Here is a 19,141-nt window from a genome sequence, read left to right as displayed (position 1 = left end):
ACCTATCCCAAATCAGTGGCAAAGGCATCTTCCTGTCTGGTGTTAGCATCCAAGCATCCACCATTGCTCTTTAATTAAGATTTCTGATCACCAATTGTTGAAATTGACCAAGCCACCCCACAATTACTCAATTACACAACTTCATTCTTCAGCAATTGCCCCTCCTCAACCGACACTACCAGCAATTGAAATCCAGCTCAAAGTTTCTGTAGGAGCCGTTTGTGTTGGTGTTGGCTGCTTTAGCATATTATATTATTTTGGATAGATATGTCTTGCCGTATTATTTTGGACACTTGGAGGCTGTTGTTAGATGAATACCTATATGGACATAATGGACTGGGAGGAGCCAGAACTAGGCGGTATACCTGTGGCTACCAGGACTGGGAGGAGTTAGACACGGGGAGCTTGGAGAGATCCAATTCTTACCAGACCTGCATCGAGAGTTGTGGGCAGACGGGGAAAACGGTTATGACTTGAATGTGTAATAAGTACAACCTGGTATGTTCATCTTCTTGTTTGTACAACTACTTCAATAAACAACTAATTAAACTGAAAATACTTTTGGGAAATCTCTCTGTTGGTTTGCGTCAAGAACAGTCTGGCTCCCTGTGGAGTAATGGCAATTAAAAGAGACTTTATTGGAAAAGACTGAAGTTGTCATTGCAGTTAAAGTAAGAATTGCCTCTAAAGAGCCATTAAGTAAGAACTGGCTCCACAAGTGAGATCGAAGTTTGTAAATCGATTGGACAGAACAAGGATTGTTTTATTTTACGAGCCTGAAGCCGAAGCCCACAGACTGACAGGGTCGCTACCTGTGCTAATCTGACTAATAGAGATTGGAAACTTCGAAAGCCAACGCGTAGGAAAGGCGAGTACAGCATTAACCTTTATTGGAAAAGCTATATACCAGAAGCTGTATTGGAAAACAACTGCTGTAATTGGAATGCTGAGAACAAACAAATGACCTTGAGAATCCCAAGATATCAGTTGTTTTGAATTCTTGTGCTGATACAAATTTACGTCAACGTGTCTTAAAGGGATAGCAACGTACAATTATGCCTGTGGGTAGATCTGATGTACAGCCACTAGGTGGCGATATCAGAAAGGATTCCGTAAAGTCACGTAATGAAAATACGTTTGGGAAATCTCTACGTTGTTTTGCGTCAAGAACAGTCTGGCTCCCTGTGGAGTAATAGCAATTAAAAGAGACTTTATTGGAAAAGACTGAAGTTGCCATTACAGTTTGAGTTTTATTGTGTGGTTCTGTAAACGATTAACTTTAGATTGGAACTGTTCCATCATTGACAGATGGATAATAGATTGTGGGTGATTTTGTCACTAATCTTGTGGTACCAGTTTACACTCATTGCTTTATTTGCTGTGTGTCCAGTGTGATTTGTGTATTGATATCTTTTCTTAAGGTAGACACAAAATGCTGGGGTAACTCAACGGGTCAGGCAGCATCTCGGGAGAGAAGGAAAGGGTGACGTTTCCGGTAAGTCTGTAGAAGGGTCTCGACCCAAAACGTCACCCATTCCTTCTCTCCCGAGATGCTGCCTGAGATGCTGAGTTACTCGCGCATTTTGTCTACCTTCGATTTTAACCAGCATCTGCAGTTTTTTCCCATCTTTTCTTAATCTCAGTTGTGATAATTGCATTTGCCCCAGTGTTAAGATGTAAGGGGATTGACTGCAACAACCTTCTCAAGTAAACAAATGAATAATGTTTAGCAAAGGGTTTTACAAAATAAAATAGATTGTCAAATCAAGCTTTCCATGTGATTGATAGTTCTGTGTTTAGTACTTTTTTCTCCATTGTTATTCACTGTGGATTCGTGATACAGTACTGTGTTTCAATCATCAAAAATATGAGCAGCTCATGCCTTATTACAGTAATTGGGATGAGCTCGCAGTACAAGATGGTTTGACCTTCAAGGGTGAGCCTGTGATCATACCGATAAGCTTATGTAGAGACATGAAAGAAAAGATACACTCTTTACATCTGGGCATCGAAGGCTGCCTACGACAAGCCGCAAATGCCTATTCTGGCCTGGCATGAATAGCGACATCAAGCAGTATATCACTACATGTGATGTGTGCCACACATATGAAGCCAGCCAGCAAAAAGAGTCGCTTATGAGTCATGAGCTACTGACTAGGCCATGGGAGAAAGTCGGCACAGATCTCTTCTCAAGGGATGGGAAAGATTATCTCGTCACCGTCGACTACCATAGCAACTTCTTCGAAGTAGACCGGCTGAGAAACATGAGCACTCCATCCGTAATTTGCAAGTTGAAAGCTCAATTTGCAAGATACGGCAGCCCGACATGTGAGCGATAATGGACCGCAGTTCACATCGATCGCATTTCGCCAGTTCGCGTGAGAATGGGGTTTTGAGCAGCTGTGCAGCAGTCCCGGTAATAGCAAAGCGAACGGGACCGCAGAATCAGCTGTCAAAACAGCGAAGCGAATCATGATGAAGAGCAACAAATCGCGATCCGACCACTACCTAGCGATGTTTAATCATCATAATACGCCTTTGCAAGGGCTGAGCACAATTCCCGCTCAGCGCCTCATGAATCGTCACACGCATACACTTCTGCCTATGACAGCAAGCCTACTCGAACCCAGAGTGGTATACGATCATGAACGCATGAAGCAGTGCATTCAGCAGCAAGCTGACAATTACAAGAAGTCAGCTAAAGACCTTTCCCCACTTCACGAAGGGGATACAGTGCGAATGCAACCCCCTCGTACAGGGAAAGAAGAGTTGGGAGAAAGCCATCGTTTCTCGCCGGTTTGATGAGCATTCATACGTGGTTCAGACCCCTTCTGGCAGCTACCTTCGCAATCGCGTACATGTCCGCAAGACCCGCGAAAATCCACCAGACGACCTAGTCCCGCGAAGCACGGCCAGACCATCAATGACCAGAGCGCGTCTACAACACTGACCCCAACAAACGCGACATAGGCGTTTAAACCACAGCCAGCGCCTACTGAAGAGAACAACAGCTATAAAGCAAGCTGACAAAAACAAGAACATTGACATGAACAAAAGTACTGAAGAGAACACAGCTACAAAGCAAGCTGACAAAAACAATGACATTGACATGAACAAAACAATGAAAACTTGTTCAGGTCGCACAGTGAGACTGCCAAAGTATCTCAGAGACTTTGTGACACATTGAATTTGTCATTGTTCGTTGTTATGTTTGATGATGCACCTCCGAGAATGTCGGATGGAGTTTTGGAATATATTTGGAATATATGTTTTGTATATATTTCTTTATTTCGCAAATAAAGTATATTTTGAAATTTTAAAAAAAATGTTTTTTAGAAATGATGTTCATGGTAATGGAGTTGATGGTCCTTCAACATTGGGTTGATGTTGGGTTCATGGTAATGGAGTTCATAAATGTCATGGTAATAGACAAGTGCACAGTAAAGAAATATTTTTTTCAAATTATTAGAGAATCAATGTTTAAGGTACATTTACTTTTTAATAAAAGTATATAGTTTTTACAACATTCATTGTACATCTGACAGTTTTTATCTTTTGGAAAAAGGGGGGACGTTGTGAAATATATTATCCATGTAATGTTTGATTAATTGGACTTAATAAAGTCCACGCGTGCGTATTCGTGGGAGTTACTTCTTGAAAACATGTCTCCAAACACTCCCTTTTGATCTGTTGTATTCACACCTGACCCTTCCATATCTCTCTCTCTCTGTCTCCCTCTCCCATGACTCTCAGTCTGAAGAAGAGTCTCGACCCGAAATGTCACCCAGTCCTTCTCTCCAGAGATGCTGCCTGTCCCATTGAGTTGCTCCAGCATTTGGTGTCTATTTTCACATTGTTCTGTTGTTGATACAGACGACACTGAAACACTCTGGATTCAGTTCTGGGAAACCTCACTCTATCAGTGGCCACATTGCTCAAAGTCAGTGCCCAGCAACGTCAACGTTGATGCTGACATCCTGCCCAAACACCAGCTGGCAAAATAGCTTGGCCTGATGTTGGGTTGAAGGAGCAGCTTGACTGGGCGTGGAGGTGTTGGGAGGCCATTGGTGAACTTGCCGTCACTCACCCATGGGACTGGGCGCCACATCATGCCGGCAGTTGCCGCCCGGATGTGACGGCTGGTGCCCCGCAGGCGGGCCGTGTAGAACCCGGAAGTGACGACAGGGTGCCCCGCAGGCGGGCCGCGTCGAACCCAGGCGTGACGACGCTTCTCTCCGCTGGTCGGTGCGGAGAGAACCGCACGAGATGCAACACCTGTCCCTTTACCTCCCCCCTCAACTCCATCAAAGGACCCAAACATTCTTTCCAGGTGAGACAGAGGTTCACCTGCACCTCCTCCAACCTCATCTATTGCATCCGCTGCTCTAGATGTCAACTCATCTATATCGGCGAAACCAAGCGCAGGCTCGGCGATCGCTTCGCTGAACACCTGCGCTCGGTCCGCATTAACGCCACTGATCTCCCGGTGGCCCAGCACTTCAACTCCCCCTCCCATTCCCAGTCTGACCTCTCTGTCATGGGCCTCCTCCAGTGCCATAGTGAGGCCCGCCGGAAATTGGAGGAGCAGCACCTCATATTTCGCCTGGGCAGTTTGCGGCCCGGTGGTATGAACGTTGACTTCTCCAACTTCAGATAGCTCCTCTGTCCCTCCCTTCCCCTCCTCCTTCCCAGATCTCCCTCTATCTTCCTGTCTCCACCTATATCCTTCCTTTGTCCCACCCCCGACATCAGTCTGAAGAAGGGTCTCGACCCGAAACGTCACCCATTCCTTCTCTCCCGAGATGCTGCCTGACCTGCTGAGTTACTCCAGCATTTTGTGAATAAATCGATTTGTACCAGCATCTGCAGTTATTTTCTTAGACCCGGATGTTGTTGCTGGCCTTGCTTCCGGGAGCGACTTGAATGAGTCCCGGGTGCGAGGCGGCGGCGTCAGCGTCAGGGAAGGAGCACTGAAGGCCACGGAGAGGTGAGAGCCGGGGGACGGGGGGAGCGAGGGGAGCGCGAGAGAGAGAGACTGGGCGAGGCTGGGCGGTGGAGTTGAAGTGATCAAAGCCGCTGGCATTGCTGTTAGGGTTGGCAGCCGGTGCCCCGTCCCGCCCTCCTACTCCCGGGCCCAGACCCGGTGCCGCCGGCGCTGGGCTGTTCCTCTCCGCCTCGCCCCTGGTTGTATGTGTGGCTGGGAGGCGCATCCCAGCTGCCTGGACCTCCGCCTACATGTTGATGTGGCGCTCGGCCTCGGGCTCTGCTCACAACCAGAGCTCCATCCAGTGACATGTCCCATGCGCTCCGCAGCAGCTTGTGTTGTAAATTGTCTCAAAACCAATCCTGCGCTCGTTTGGCTCGTCTTACTGGCATGCTGCCGTGGCTGGAATCGTGCTGGCGTTAATTACTCATTAAATGCAAGTTACTTCCTCCTTTACATTGAGAATCCCGGACACTTTCTTTGCAGAGGCGTCAGTGAATGTGATGATAACTCTTTTTTAGTGCTTTGTACACTCAATGGGATGTATGCGCTTTTAAGAGCAAAATTCGAGTCGTGTAAGAAAAATCATGCACTTTATACCTTTTAAGCAATTTCTTTCCCTGAAATATCTGATATTTTGGGGTGAAATGTCGAGTGAATAGGATGGTCGCAAAAATAACATTTTAGAAAAGGAGGATGAGAAAGATTACATTGTTATAGCGTGGATGGAAGCCTGTCATATTTAAACTAAAAACAATCTTGCTGTTCCCATTCTCTGGCTTCTCTGCACAGACTTGCATATTCATTGTTTTCAAGTATTTACACTTTTGGATGCTACAGTTGAATCTGCCTCCCCAACTATGCCTTATTGATCATTTAAGACCCTAAATTGGTATTTCTGCAATACAGTGCCTGCATCATCAAGAAACGTGATTTTATGTTTAGTTATTTACTTTTTTCCCCATATAAATTCCGTGAAAGCATATTTTGTTTTCTCACATTTTTGGCTAGTAATTTGTGAATTCTGTAAGGGTGAATGTCAATGACCTAAATGGCTACGTTATGGGCGTCACCTGTACTATATTATAAAGGGCTTGAATACAGGAGTAAAATAGTCACATCGCAAATACGAAGAGCTTTAGTTGCGAATGGAAGAGCAAACCAAAAATGCTTTATGGCCTGTTGCTGCTCCTGTTTCTTGTGTTCTTATGTCAGTCATCAATAATGTAAGAGAGTCCATTGAAAAATATATTTGTGCTGTATCTTAGTTTAATTTAGAGATACAATGCGGAAACAGACCCTTTGGCCCGAGTCAGCGCCGACCAACAATCACCCCTTGCACTAGCACGATCTTACACACTAGGGACAATTTACAATTCTTACCGAAGCCAATTAACTTACAAACCAGCATGTCTTTGGAGTGTGGCAGAGCACCCGGAGAAACCCCACGTGGTCACAACGAGAACATCAACTCCGTACAGACTACGCCCACAGTCCGAATTGAATCTAGGTCTCTGGCGCTGTAAGGCAGCAACTCTACCGCTGCGCCACCTTGTTGCCCCTGAGAGCCCCCCCCCCTCGTATCGATGCTACAGATTTTAGGTTTTTGGTAAATTTGAATTTGCTTTGCTTGAATATAACGTGAATTCCTGCCATTTTCTGATTTTACAACTTATGACAATTATTCAACTGAAAATAGGCTAGTGTGTATAAGATTCTACCAGAGATCTAAAGGAAAATCATCGTATAGAACATCGCCATTGGGTTCTGATCTGATGATGGAGCCACATCCTTTGAGGAAAATCTGTCTCGGTGTCGAGTTTAGCTAGTGTTCTATCTGATCAGTTTGATTAAATGTTCAGTGCATCTGTTGAAGCTATTAGTCTTCACCCAAAACAAATTTAATGTTCTGATAATGCATATATTCCATTGTACTTCCCAATATGATTAAAATGAGGGGTGCTTTTTATTTGTTTCAAATTCTATGCAGTCAAATGAATAATTTCGGCTGATTTTTGATCAATTTGCTATAATGCGATGAAGGAAAAAAATCTGGTATGGACTTTTTTTTCCTGGGTTGTTAAGTTTGTGAATGAGAGCACAGCGCTAAACATATGTTCCTTGTTTGTGAGTGTTTTTCCATTCTCTGATTCTGCTGTCCAGCTGATTTTTGCGTATAATCTTTTTACTTATTGTTCTTATTCACAGGCAGATTTGTTTTGTCCATTATTGTCCACGTTTATGAACATATCCTGGCAACAGTTTCTAGGATCTATGCACAACTGAGCATTCTTACAATACAAATTTGTTTAACTGGCTTCTGTCTCTCCTCTTATCATTTATGTCTACAAATTTCTTGAAGATCAGTTAGCATTTTGTTTACTGCTAAAATAAGGTACTTCTGCAATCCTAGGCAACAATCAATCTACTTATGTTCTTGCATTGACTAAACTAGCGGAACTTTAGCAATAATTATTATGATTAGCGCAAACCAGTTCCTGGGTCAAAATCTTGAAGTCTTTTCCCCCTGTGTGATCTTATGTATGGTTACTTACCACATCTATTTAAAACAAATTTAAAACATGTTTTAACCTACAAAGTACAAAGACAATAATTGTTTTAAAGAAACCCGTGGGCTCAGTCACTGGTTTTTATCCAGCTGAAATCATCTGGATGTGTATTTGTATTTCAGTCTTTTCCCTACTGATAATTTGCAATTACATGTGTATTGACTCATCAGTGTTGTGCTGAGCTACACTAAATTTTCTTCATAGTCTACTTTAATTGCTTCAGATCTAAGCTCGTTTCTTTTAACTGCTTTTTAATCACAAACGCTTGTGTTACTCAATATTACATACAATCCAAAGTAATGTAGAAACTGAGAGAAAGCCTCGGAGGCCCCTCTGCAAAATTAGTGTACTGTATGTTATGATGTCACCTTCCACGCCATGGCTTAGAAAAGCTGCTTTTCCCTAATCGCAGACTGTAGTCCAATATATGGAAAAGACCCTCTAGGGGCAGTTGCATTCCTTGTGCTTCTGCCCTTTTCTGTCCATTTTTTTCATGTTCCCACTTTTGCCTTTCTTTTCTACCATCTCTTGCATTCTATTGTATATTTTCTGATATTTCTGCCGTTATCACATCTCAAAGCAGATTAATCCTTCCTGTGCACACCCGTCTAGTATATATTAGTAAAACTCTCACCTTGTTTGGTCCCCACTTCCTGTATGTTTGCTCCACTGTTTGTCGCGTATGTTTGTCCCTTATATTTCCTTGTGCGGTTTTCATCTAGAAAAAAACAGTACAGGATAGCGCGACAGTTTTAGGCCCACCCTACTCACCATTCCCCCGCGGATCCACTTTTGTTACTTTTTTAAAACAATTTACCCAATAACCTTTAATAAATGCACTACCCCACCCACCCCCGGGAGAACCAGCGCCCGTCCCGGCGTGCCCCACGCCTGACCTTCCGTGGTGCAGCACAGCGGCAGAGGGTCCAACAAGATGGCCGTCGCCCCCGATCCCCGCCGATCGCACCGTGCTGAACACACGGGGGCGAGGTCAGTGGCTTTTCCTTGCCCCCTCCCAAGGCTCCGGGGCACACTCCCCGCCCGGCAACAGGTCCATGGGTTGCCCGGCCCGCAGGATCGTCAGTTGCGGGAGAGTTGACCAGCCCGCAGGAGAGGCCCCCAGGAGAAACGGGGCCGAGGTCAATGGCTTTTCCCTGTCTTCCCCCCCCCCCTCGCCAGCTCTTGGTCCCGAGGGACACTCCCCGCCCGGCAACGAGTTGCAGGGTCCGTCCGGTAGGGTTGCTGGACCCACAGGAGAGGTTTCCACCCAACGGGGGCTGCCGTGCCCCCGGCAGAGATTTGCACCCAGCGGGTGCACACCCGTCTAGTTGCCTTTTATTTCCCAGACATCTTCCACTGCATTTACCCCAAAATTCTATATGTTTCCATAATCTTCTTTTATATCCTGCTGCAATTGTCTGATTCTTGGATTTTAACTTTCTACTACAGTCTTTTCTCTTCTGTCCATTTGCATTTTATGTAATCAGTGCTTTGCTCAGAGGTTCCTCAGCCACGTTCTAATAAGTTCAGCCAACAGATTTGTGATCTGTGAGCCGCACTTGACTGTTGGATAGGAATTCCCTACAATTGTCTCCACTGCACTGGCCATCAACTTATTTTGCTTTCACCTCTCCAGCCATGCTCCCCAACCCCAATTTTACGTACTGGTTAAGGTCACCCAGTCATACCAGTCACTTTGAGGTGGGATAAGTAATTGAAATAATAAGAGGTCAGAGAGAGAAGTACAATAAGTAGAAGACTGGGAGAAAGATTATAAAAAGAGGAAGAGGGTCGAACAGGTGAGAAAAGGAGAATTGGGGAGGGGATGAATTCATCCTGTTCTGACCAAAGGAAAAGCTGGAAAAAAAGGTGTCGCTGCATTCTTTCAAATCCTCGCCGGAGCTTGGCTTTTCTGACACTCCAAGTGGAAGCTCGGATTTTATTTGTCAGGTGACTATCATTGTGCATTATGTGAGGCTGTAAAGGTTTCGGTGCGTGCAAGTTGTGGAATTGGCTAAATCCAAACGTTGATAAGTATATCATCAGCTGCATCTTCACCATTCAATCATTAATTAGTTCACATGGTGCCCTAATTAATGTTGCATTGTCATGTGTGCCATCTTTAAACAAAGGTTTTTTCTTATCCATTTGTCCACTGGTTAATATTGCCATAATAAATAGCTATTGGTCAGATCATCTTGTACATTAGTTATACTTCTTTTTGACAGGCTTCCTTGGGCTAATGAAATTTCAACTATTAAAAGGGATTGCATTTGAAAATTGTTTGGTAAAATCTTTTCTAAACTGACTATATCAGAAGAGTGCATTGTCAAATTATCCCTTTCATTCGCAACCACAATTCCTGTTTTGTAATTAATATTGCACGGACACACAATTTCCGACATTGTTGCACATAAAATGCAATGCGAGCATTAGGAACACTTATTTTGAACACTTGGGAAGTAGTTTGTTGGCTATAATATTGATTTTAATTATACCTTTACTGACTTTAACTCTGCCTCCTACATCCCCTGACTGTATAGCGTGACTGGGATGGCCGTGCTTAGTCTTTTGATGAGAAGTAACTGACAGAGATTTGTAGTGTAGCGTTAGGGATTATGTGTTCTCAGACTGCCTTTTAAATCTTCAAGCCTTCTGTAGTTAGTGAAGCCCGTTTTTTTTATTTCTTCCATTCTCACAATCTTACTGTTTCAGCTTGAGTTTTGTTGACATCGTGTGACTTTTGTTTTTCATATTCCTTTTATTGTCTCTTGAGGAACATAGTGCGATCTTAAATATCTCCTGCTCCCTCAAGTGCTTTCTCATTTATTCTGGTAAGCCACAGCGGTGGCAGAGGGCAGAGTAGCATTTTGGTCTGCACACTGAAGCCAGTCGAGTGTAATTAGAGCTTTATTGTTGGTCTTGGAGGCTGGCATTGGTTTGGCTATATTGGACTGGAGGACTTTGCAGAGGCATCACTGATGTTTTGAAGTGCCCAAGAAAATGGGGTTAAGGGCATGTAGGAGAACTCTCTGCTAGGTTTGAAGGTATCACAAAATGCTGGGGTAACTCAGCAGGTCAGGCAGCATCTAGGAGAGAGGGAATAGGTGACGTTTCGGGTCAAGACCCTTCTTCAGATTGAAGAAGGGTCAGTCTGAAGAAGTGTCTCGACCTGAAACATCACCCATTCCCTCTCTCCTAGATGCAGCCTGACCTGCTGAGTTACTCCAGCATTTTGTGAAACCTTCGATTTGTACTAGCATCTGCAGTTATTTTCCTACACCTCTCTGCTAGGTTTGGTGTCCAAAGGCACTGAAGGTGATGGTGAGCTTTGTGGATAGAAGTGAACTTTATGCTGTCCACCTTTGCAGAGAGGTGGTTCCAGAGATGTGGAAAATGACCCATATTTCCATGGTTTCATTGTGGACCTTCATTGTTGGGGAGTTCTATTGGGCAGCAAAGACAGATTTGCAAGTGTTTATTTTAAGTTTAGTGGGTCCGCAATGAGTTGGAGCTCAGAATCCATGTGTGTGCATTTGTAATTATTGTGCGCTTAGTTTGATGGCTGAGGTTGAAGTGACTTTGGTTTAGATTTCAGCCAATGTATGTTGAACTGTTCTCTATTTTCCCATAGCAGTAGGAAGCTTGCTGAGGTTTGATAGAGTATTGTGGTGAGAACTATTTGCTGAGGAGTTTTTCAAGGTACTCTCACTGGGTAAAGTCTCCTTTGTTCTTCAGCCTTAGCAAGTTGGCTCCTTGGATTATTAGATTGTAGATGGTCTTGAGAGCACATTGGAATCTGCATGTCATGGTTATTAATGATAACTTGACAATGATACCATTGCAATCTGATGAGCAGATGAGAACGATATCTTCAATAGCAGGTTTAGATCTACCTGCAAAGTCCAAGGAAGCCTGTACTTCCTTGAAGACCAAGTCAATTTGACAAGTCTCTAAAGACTCTGGCCAATTTACACCGATGCAGCATTGAAAGCAGCCCATAAGGGATGCATCACCACCTGTTTTGATAAGGGCTATGCCCACAGTTGAGAGAAATTTGCAGAGTTGTGGATGTAGCTTAGTCCATGGCTGGTTATGATGTGTTAACTTATTCCGCAGGGGAGTTGCTGTGAAGCAAGGCTGGCTTATTCTTGGTGACAACATTCTATGACGATGATTTTCTACTTCTAGAAAGTGGTGTACCCATGGCTTTGTTTGGCTTAGTTCAGGTATGTTTGGCTTAGTTCAGGTCCACCGAGTCCGCGCCGATCAACGATCACCTGTACACTAGTTTTATCCTACACATGAGGCACATTTTACAGAAGCCAAGTAACCTGCAACATGCAGTTCTTTGGAATGTGGGCAGAAACCGGAGCACCCGGAGAAGATCCACACAGTCACAGGGAGCACATACAAACTGCGCAGACAGTATGCAGACCTGTTGTTGGGATGGAACCCGGGCTCTGGTGTTTGTTTAATCAAAAAAATCATTCAATTATTTTAAAACAATGTTTACAGTGTAGTAAAAGAAAACAGAACCCACCACAAGAATACAATACAAACAAATATACAAAATGAAACTATTATACAATTATATTACAATCCCTATCCAGGATGCATCCAATCCCCCGCGGTGCCCAACGGTCCCGGAAATCCCCCAGGGTACCCGTGGAGAGTGCATAGTCCCTCTCCAGCACCACCCGGGCGTGGGCTCTGGTGTTGTAAGGCAGCAACGCTACTACTACTGCTTCTTCGTGATCTGTAAGACAGCACATGTCTTACTCAATGTCAGTGCATAGGGAGTTTTCTGGCAATGATAAACAATATGTGCGTTTCTTCCTTTTCAGAGTTGTCTATAATGGTTCTGACATTTAAAAAGTTATTCACTTTTTAAACTTTAATAAATCCCTTTTCCACTTTCCCTGCCCGTCAGCCTGCGCAGTAATACCTCCGTGTTCGACATCACAATGGGAACCCAACGGGTCTGCGCATGCGGAGTTGGGGCCCGTTGAACTAATACTCACGTAAGATGGTCTCCAGATCCGCGCGTGTGCAGTTGGGGGAGGGTTGCCACTCCCGAGTGACGGGAGTGGTGGCCAATGGGGGGGGGGGAAAGAGGGGAGAGAGCTCTCCTGCTGCTGGGCGCCCGGGGCCGGGGTATGTGGCTATCTCTCCTCTTTCCTCTCCCCCGGGGGAGTTTTAAGGAGGGTCAGTTGGGGGAGGGTTGCCGGGCCCACAGGAGAGGTTTGGACCCAACGGGTCCATGCCCGTCTAGTACTCAATAAATGTCAACATGCACAGTTGTACCAAGACATTTTCTTGTCAATAAAGAACTTGGAAGGATGAATGTACCCTCAACGTCATCTGACAAAGAGTCCCGACATGAAAGGTCACCTATCCATGTTTTTCGGAGATGTTACTTGACGCGCTGTGTTACCTCTACTTTTAGTGTCTGACTTTGGTAAACCAGCATCTGCTGTTGGTGTAATTTTCTAGCAGCCTGCTTACTGTGGTTCATTATTGCACATAATTTCTCTTAGAATTAAAATGAAGCAAAATTCTAAACAGTGCCATCATGTGGATGTTTGATATTTTCTCCTTCAAAGATTTCATTCTTGTGTTCTTGTTTTTTTATTGTTTTGGTGAAATTCTATTTTGGGTGCAAAATAAATGTGTTTTGTTTCTTTCCCCCCCCCCCCCCCCCCCCCCCCTCATTCAAGATAATACCATCTTCTTAGTTTTTAAGCTCTTCTGTTTCCTTTCTGATTTGTTTCTTTTTGCATCTATTTCTCCCTTTATCAAGCCATATCAGTGAAATGCAGACACAAAATGCTGGAGTAACTCAGCGGGATATGCAGCATCTCTGGAGTGAAGGAATGGGTGACGTCTCGGGTCGAGACCCTTCTTCACATATCAGTGAAACTTCTACATATCTAGAAATGGAGGTGAACCTCGAGAAACTTGACAAATGATACAGCTGAGATCTGCTGAGAACAATATCTTTAATAACAGATGTAAAGTTATCTGCTAAGTTCAAGAAAGCCTCTACTTCCTCAGAAGACAGGAAATTTGGCAATTCATCAAAGGCTCTGGCCAATTTATACAGATGCAGCACGGGATGCAGCACGGGATGCACGTCACCTCGTTTGGCATCAGTTCTGCCCACAACTGGGAGAAATTGCAAAGTTGTGGATGTAGCTTAATCTATCATACAAACAAGCCTCTCCAAACCTTTCCCTCCCTCCCCCATTGACTCTATCTATACTTCACGCTGCCCTCGGAAAGCAACCAACAAAATCAAGGGCTGCTTATACCCCGGTCATTCTCTTTTCGGGCCTCTCCCATCAGGTATAATACACAAAAGTTAGAAAGGCAGTACCACCAGATTCAGGAATAACTCCCCTGCTGTTATTGAACAGTTCTCTCATAAACTAAGACACAGTCCTGATCTCTCAATCCACCTTGTTGTGGCCCTTGCACTTTTCTTTTATCTGCACTTAGTCGTTGTAACACTGTTTTCTGCATGCTGCTTAGTTTTTTCCTTTGCACTAACTGTTGCAATTGTGTTATGGTTCGATTGTACTTTGGTATGATACTTGACTGAAGAGAATGCATGCACATGCATTGGTTCACGTGTCAATAATAAACCAATACAAATATCAAATCGTATGAATGAGGAGCTGTTTTTCCAGAAAAACAATAATTGTGGTTATTAATAATAGTATATAATTGTTTCAAATGAAAATATTTCAAAATTGTCATAAGAATATGACACATTTCACCCCCAAAATCAGTTAGGTTGTATGATATAAATGTTGGAGACACAAGAAACTGCAGATGATGGAGTATCAACCAAAAAAATAGAGGACTGGAGAAACTCAGCAGGTCAGACAGGGAAGTGGAAGAAAATGTACAGACAACATTTGGGGTTGGGACACTTCCTCACTATCTGAATGGTGTCAAGTTAGGAAAAGGGGACATACAACGAGATCTGGGTGTCCTAGTGCATCAGTCACTGAAAGGAAGCATGCAGGTACAGCAGGCAGTGAAGAAAGCCAATGGAATGTTGGCCTTCATGACAAGAGGAGTTGAGTATAGGAGCAAAGAGGTCCTTCTGCAGTTGTACAGGGCCATAGTGAGACCGCACCTGGAGTACTGTGTGCAGTTTTAGTCTCCAAATTTGAGGAAGGATATTCTTGCTATTGAGGGCGTGCAGCGTAGGTTTACTAGGTTAATTCCCGGAATGGCGGGACTGTCATATGTTGAAAGACCGGAGCGACTAGGCTTGTATACACTGGAATTTAGAAGGATGAGAGGGGATCTTATCGGAACATGTAAGATTATTAAGGGGTTGGACACGTTAGAGGCAGGAAACATGTTCCCAATGTTGGAGTCCAGAACTAGAGGCCACAGTTTAAGAATAAGGGGTAGGCCATTTAGAATGGAGATGAGGAAAAACTTTTTCAGTCAGAGAGTTGTAAATCTGTGGAATTCTCTGCCTCAGAAGGCAGTGGAGGCCAATTCTCTGAATGCATTCTAAAGAGAGCTAGATAGAGCTCTTTAGGATAGCAGAGTCAGGGGGTATGGGGAGAAGGCAGGAACGGGGTACTGATTGAGAATGATCTGCCATGATCACATTGAATGGTGGTGCCAGCTCGAAAGGGCCAAATGGCCTACTCCTGCACCTATTGTCTATTCACGTCGATCTGTCTGTTATGTGATATATTATTAGGTCTAACATATGTCTGATCCTTCCCTTTGGTAACCCTTATTTTTGTTATCATTAGTTTTGCATAAAACTTGCCATTGCTAACTCTATGGAAATGTTATGCAAATTGTTTGGTGTTTTTAAAGAGGATGTTTCTGCAAGTTGTGCTGTAATTGCGAGTTCCCATTGGGTCACTCAGAATTGCCTACCACAGGCTTTAAACCTGTTGATTTTTATCCTTTTAAGTTTTTATTTATTTTACATTTAAGGCATTTCCCAAAGTTGTTCATTCTTCCCTGACCACTTGCTTTTACCTAAACTCCTGCTCAGCTCCCTTCAATACAACGCCATCTCACTTCACTGTGCTACCTCATTTCAAAATAATGTTGGCAGAGTTTCAGGATAATAAGCTAATACCTCTGGGAAATGGAGGCCACAAAAAGGAGGATCCATTCTCTTGTTCTTGTGTAATGGGTGTGATGAAATGTAAATGGATGGCTTCAAAATAACCACATTTGAAATGAATCGTGTTAGTTTGACCATAACATGATGTATATTGTACTTTGTCTCTAGGATTATTGGTTGGCAGAGTTGGAGCAAATATCCAACAGTAAATAGAGCTCAAATATGAATCTCAAATTATATGATGCATATAGAAAAGATGACGGGTGAGTGGGGTCTATTGCCCCCTGTGTTTCAGGCTAATGAGTGCTGCAAGCATTTGTTAAGATATCTTCCCTTTCGCATGCACTTAATGCTCTGAAGAGTATCTATGTTTGAAAGTATACTACGCACTTGGCCAATGCTTCTTTTTGTTTTCAGGAAAGCGCCATGTCTGCTGCTGGTGAGGCTCCAGGTCTAGATGTACATTCCCATCCAGCTGCAGCTGAAATGCATGCACGGAATTCTGAGTCCGACTTCGAGGTTATTACAAGATTATATTTCATAAAATTATCTAACCATGATCTAATGTTCGATCTTATGTGTTTAATCACCGCTTAGCATTTTCATTCAATTAGTTGCACTTTGTCTCAAGCAATAGTTAACTGTGCTTGGAAACATTTCCTAAAATGCAAAGTTTCTATTATAATTTGTAACAGTACTGGAAGGAGCTCATGGATTTGTTTATGTTGCTTAAGTCAAGGCTATCCAGTTACTTGGTTTCACTCTTTCCTTCTCCTTGTCCATACACACATGGATGTTCTCGGTGCATGGTACTTGGGACCAAGTTAATTTTGTCCTATCCTCTGCCTTCTTTATCCAAGATTAATTTGTTAGTGGGATCCACACTTGTTGATTTGATCACTTTCTGCCTAACTGACCACCTCTCCATCGATTTATTCACAAAATGCTGGAGTAACTCAGCAGGTCAGGCAGCATCTCGGGAGAGAAGGAATGGTGATGTTTCGGGTCGAGACCCTCTCTTCATCGGTTGTTAGCAGATAGTCTAAAGAGTTCTCTTAAAATCTTGTTTCCCCTCCTTTTAAATCTAACATCACAAACCTGTTCCAATATGAACCAACAAAATAAGTTGCACTGTTGATCTTTTAATATTAGATGAGCAGATATTTCCTCAATTAAATATGGCAAATATTGAAACCCTTTTTTTGGTCCCAACTTAATAATCTGCTCCGCCATCATATCCAACAGTTAATAGTTTGATACTGTGCAAAATCATTTGCTATCTCCATGTTATACTTTACACAGATCTCATTCCTCCACATACATTGTCCATCACTAAGGCTGCACCTGCTTCAGATCAGCTTTTGCTTAAACTTTCAACTAAACGTACATTGTCTGTCCCCTTCCTTCCCAACGTTGTTTATTTAAAATCAACTATTCTGGTTTCCATTTCTCTCACTGAATTGAAGCAGCTCTAATCAAAGTTATACATGTTACACTTTGTAGCCTTGATTCTAATCAACTATTCATCCCCATTCTTGATCTTTCAGTGGTCTTTGACACTACTCATGATTCTATTACACCTTGCTGCAACTGTCTTAATTTTTACAAATATGGAACTGCCCTTGCTTGATTCTTTTCTTATTTATTAAATCTGGGTTCCCTTACATCATATCTACTTGCTGCTTGATGATATTATTTAATCTCTTTGTCTCGCTTCACATGACGTAAATGACACCAGCTTCATTTCAAAAACTATTATTAGGTGACAAAGGTAACTTTTTGGTCCCTACTCCATGGCTGTAATTCACAACTCTATTAGTGATTTGATGCTGTACACACCCACTTGCTATCACTGTGTTACATTTCACATGAATCTTGGTTTTCCACCACATTCATGGCCCATTATTAAGACTGCCCCTACCTCAACTCAACTTTTGCTGACCCTTTCAACTATTCCTTGGTCATCTTTAGATTTGACTGTGCAGTCCGAGCCAGTCTTTATATATTGTCCCACATATAAATTTGTGTATATTCATTGTGGGCATTCCTTTTTGAAACTTGTTGCAAGTCTTGTTTACGCCCATCACGCCCATGCACTGGCTGTGCTGCAACATGACACCGACTTTTACATTCTCATCCTCCTTGTCAAGTCCCAGCATAGGTCTAACGCTCACTTGCTCTTCCATCGCCATCCTCACTTCATCTACATCATCCGTGAAATCTTTGCAGCCCTACTGCCTTTTAGGTCAAGCCTTTCAGCCAACTGTGGTCTCTTGTGTGTTCTTCTTGGCACTATTGGTGGGAAAGCTTGCAGTAGATTTGCTCCCTTGCTTCTGGAATTCTCTCTGTCCTGGTTTAAGATGCTCCTTAAAACGAAGTCTTCGATCATTTCTGTGGCTCACTGTCCAATTTTATGTTGGATTGTGGGCATCTTTGGAAGTTTTATTATGTTAGGGTGCTATTTAAATTTTAATTACCATTCGTAGAGGAGAATGTAAATTTCCTTAACTATTATGTTTAAACGGGATGACCTTTTGCTTAGTTTTGCAATGTTGTTTTCAGTTATTTCTGAAAGTTATGTTACTTAAATATTAGAATCTAGGAGGTGACATGCCGTTGTCCTCTTTGTGAATGTGGCAATTTTCTGTTTAAGTTGAGCAGTAAATATATGTTATAATCTATATATAACTTGCAGTTGACCACCATCTGGCTCTGTAGAATACCTAGGTTGCTGTTGTCAAAGTTATGACAACAGGTAGACAAGGTGTTTGAGATGACATTTGGTATAATGGCCTTCATCTGTCAGGGGATTGAGTATAGAAGTTACAATGCTAAGTTACAGTTATACAGTGTGTTGGTTAGGCCTCATCAAGAGTATTGTGTTTCCTTTTGGTCACCTTGCTAAAGGGAGAATGTCATTAAGCTGGAAAGGGCGCAGGGAAGATTTACAATGATGTTTCTAGGCCTCGAGGTCTGAGCTGTAGAGGTTGGGCAAGCTAGGACTTTATTTCTTGGTGCAGGAGGCTGAGGGGTGATCTTGTAGAGATATATAAGATCATGAAGGGAATAGATAGGTTGAATGCACAGAGACTTGTACCCAGGGTAGGGGAATGAAAAACCAAAGGACATAGGTTTAAGGCGAGAGGGGAAAGATTTAATAGGCACCTGTGAAGCAACCTTTTCACATAGAGGGTGGTGCGTATATGGAAAGAGCTGCCAGAGAAGGTAGTTGAGGCAGGTACATTAACACCATTTAAAAGACATTTGGACAGGTACATGGATAGGAAAGCTTTAGCGGGATATGAACCAAACTTCGGAAATCTTGGTTAGCATGGACATAGTGGGCTGATGGGCCTGTTTCCTTGGTGTATGATTCTGACTCCATTTAAAAAATAAAAAAACTGTAGATTGTAACATTGCACATCGGCATGAGAAATGTCATTTTGAAGGCTGCCCATTGATTTATAAAGAAAT

The 19,141-nt window shown here is 43.1% G+C and overlaps 1 protein-coding gene across 6 annotated transcripts in view; it reads left to right on the top strand.

The window, feature by feature from the left end:
• The first annotated feature begins 4,817 nt into the window (after positions 1-4,817).
• LOC144596910 (arfaptin-1-like) overlaps positions 4,818-19,141 on the top strand; it is a 93,195-nt gene continuing 78,871 nt past the window's right edge. Inside the window, exons 1-2 of one of the 6 annotated variants that reach the window (XM_078405789.1) lie at positions 4,818-4,987; positions 16,085-16,186. In XM_078405789.1, the coding sequence (XP_078261915.1) occupies positions 16,094-16,186 (93 nt within the window). In that variant the 5' untranslated portion in view covers positions 4,818-4,987; positions 16,085-16,093. The remainder of the gene's footprint in view (positions 4,988-16,084; positions 16,187-19,141) is intronic. The other 5 variants (XM_078405797.1, XM_078405805.1, XM_078405821.1 and 2 more) reach the window with 5 other exon arrangements.

Source organism: Rhinoraja longicauda, chromosome 1, assembly GCF_053455715.1.
Source record: "Rhinoraja longicauda isolate Sanriku21f chromosome 1, sRhiLon1.1, whole genome shotgun sequence".
Classification (NCBI taxonomy): Eukaryota; Metazoa; Chordata; class Chondrichthyes; order Rajiformes; family Arhynchobatidae; genus Rhinoraja; species Rhinoraja longicauda.
This window is presented reverse-complemented; position numbering and strand designations above follow the sequence as displayed.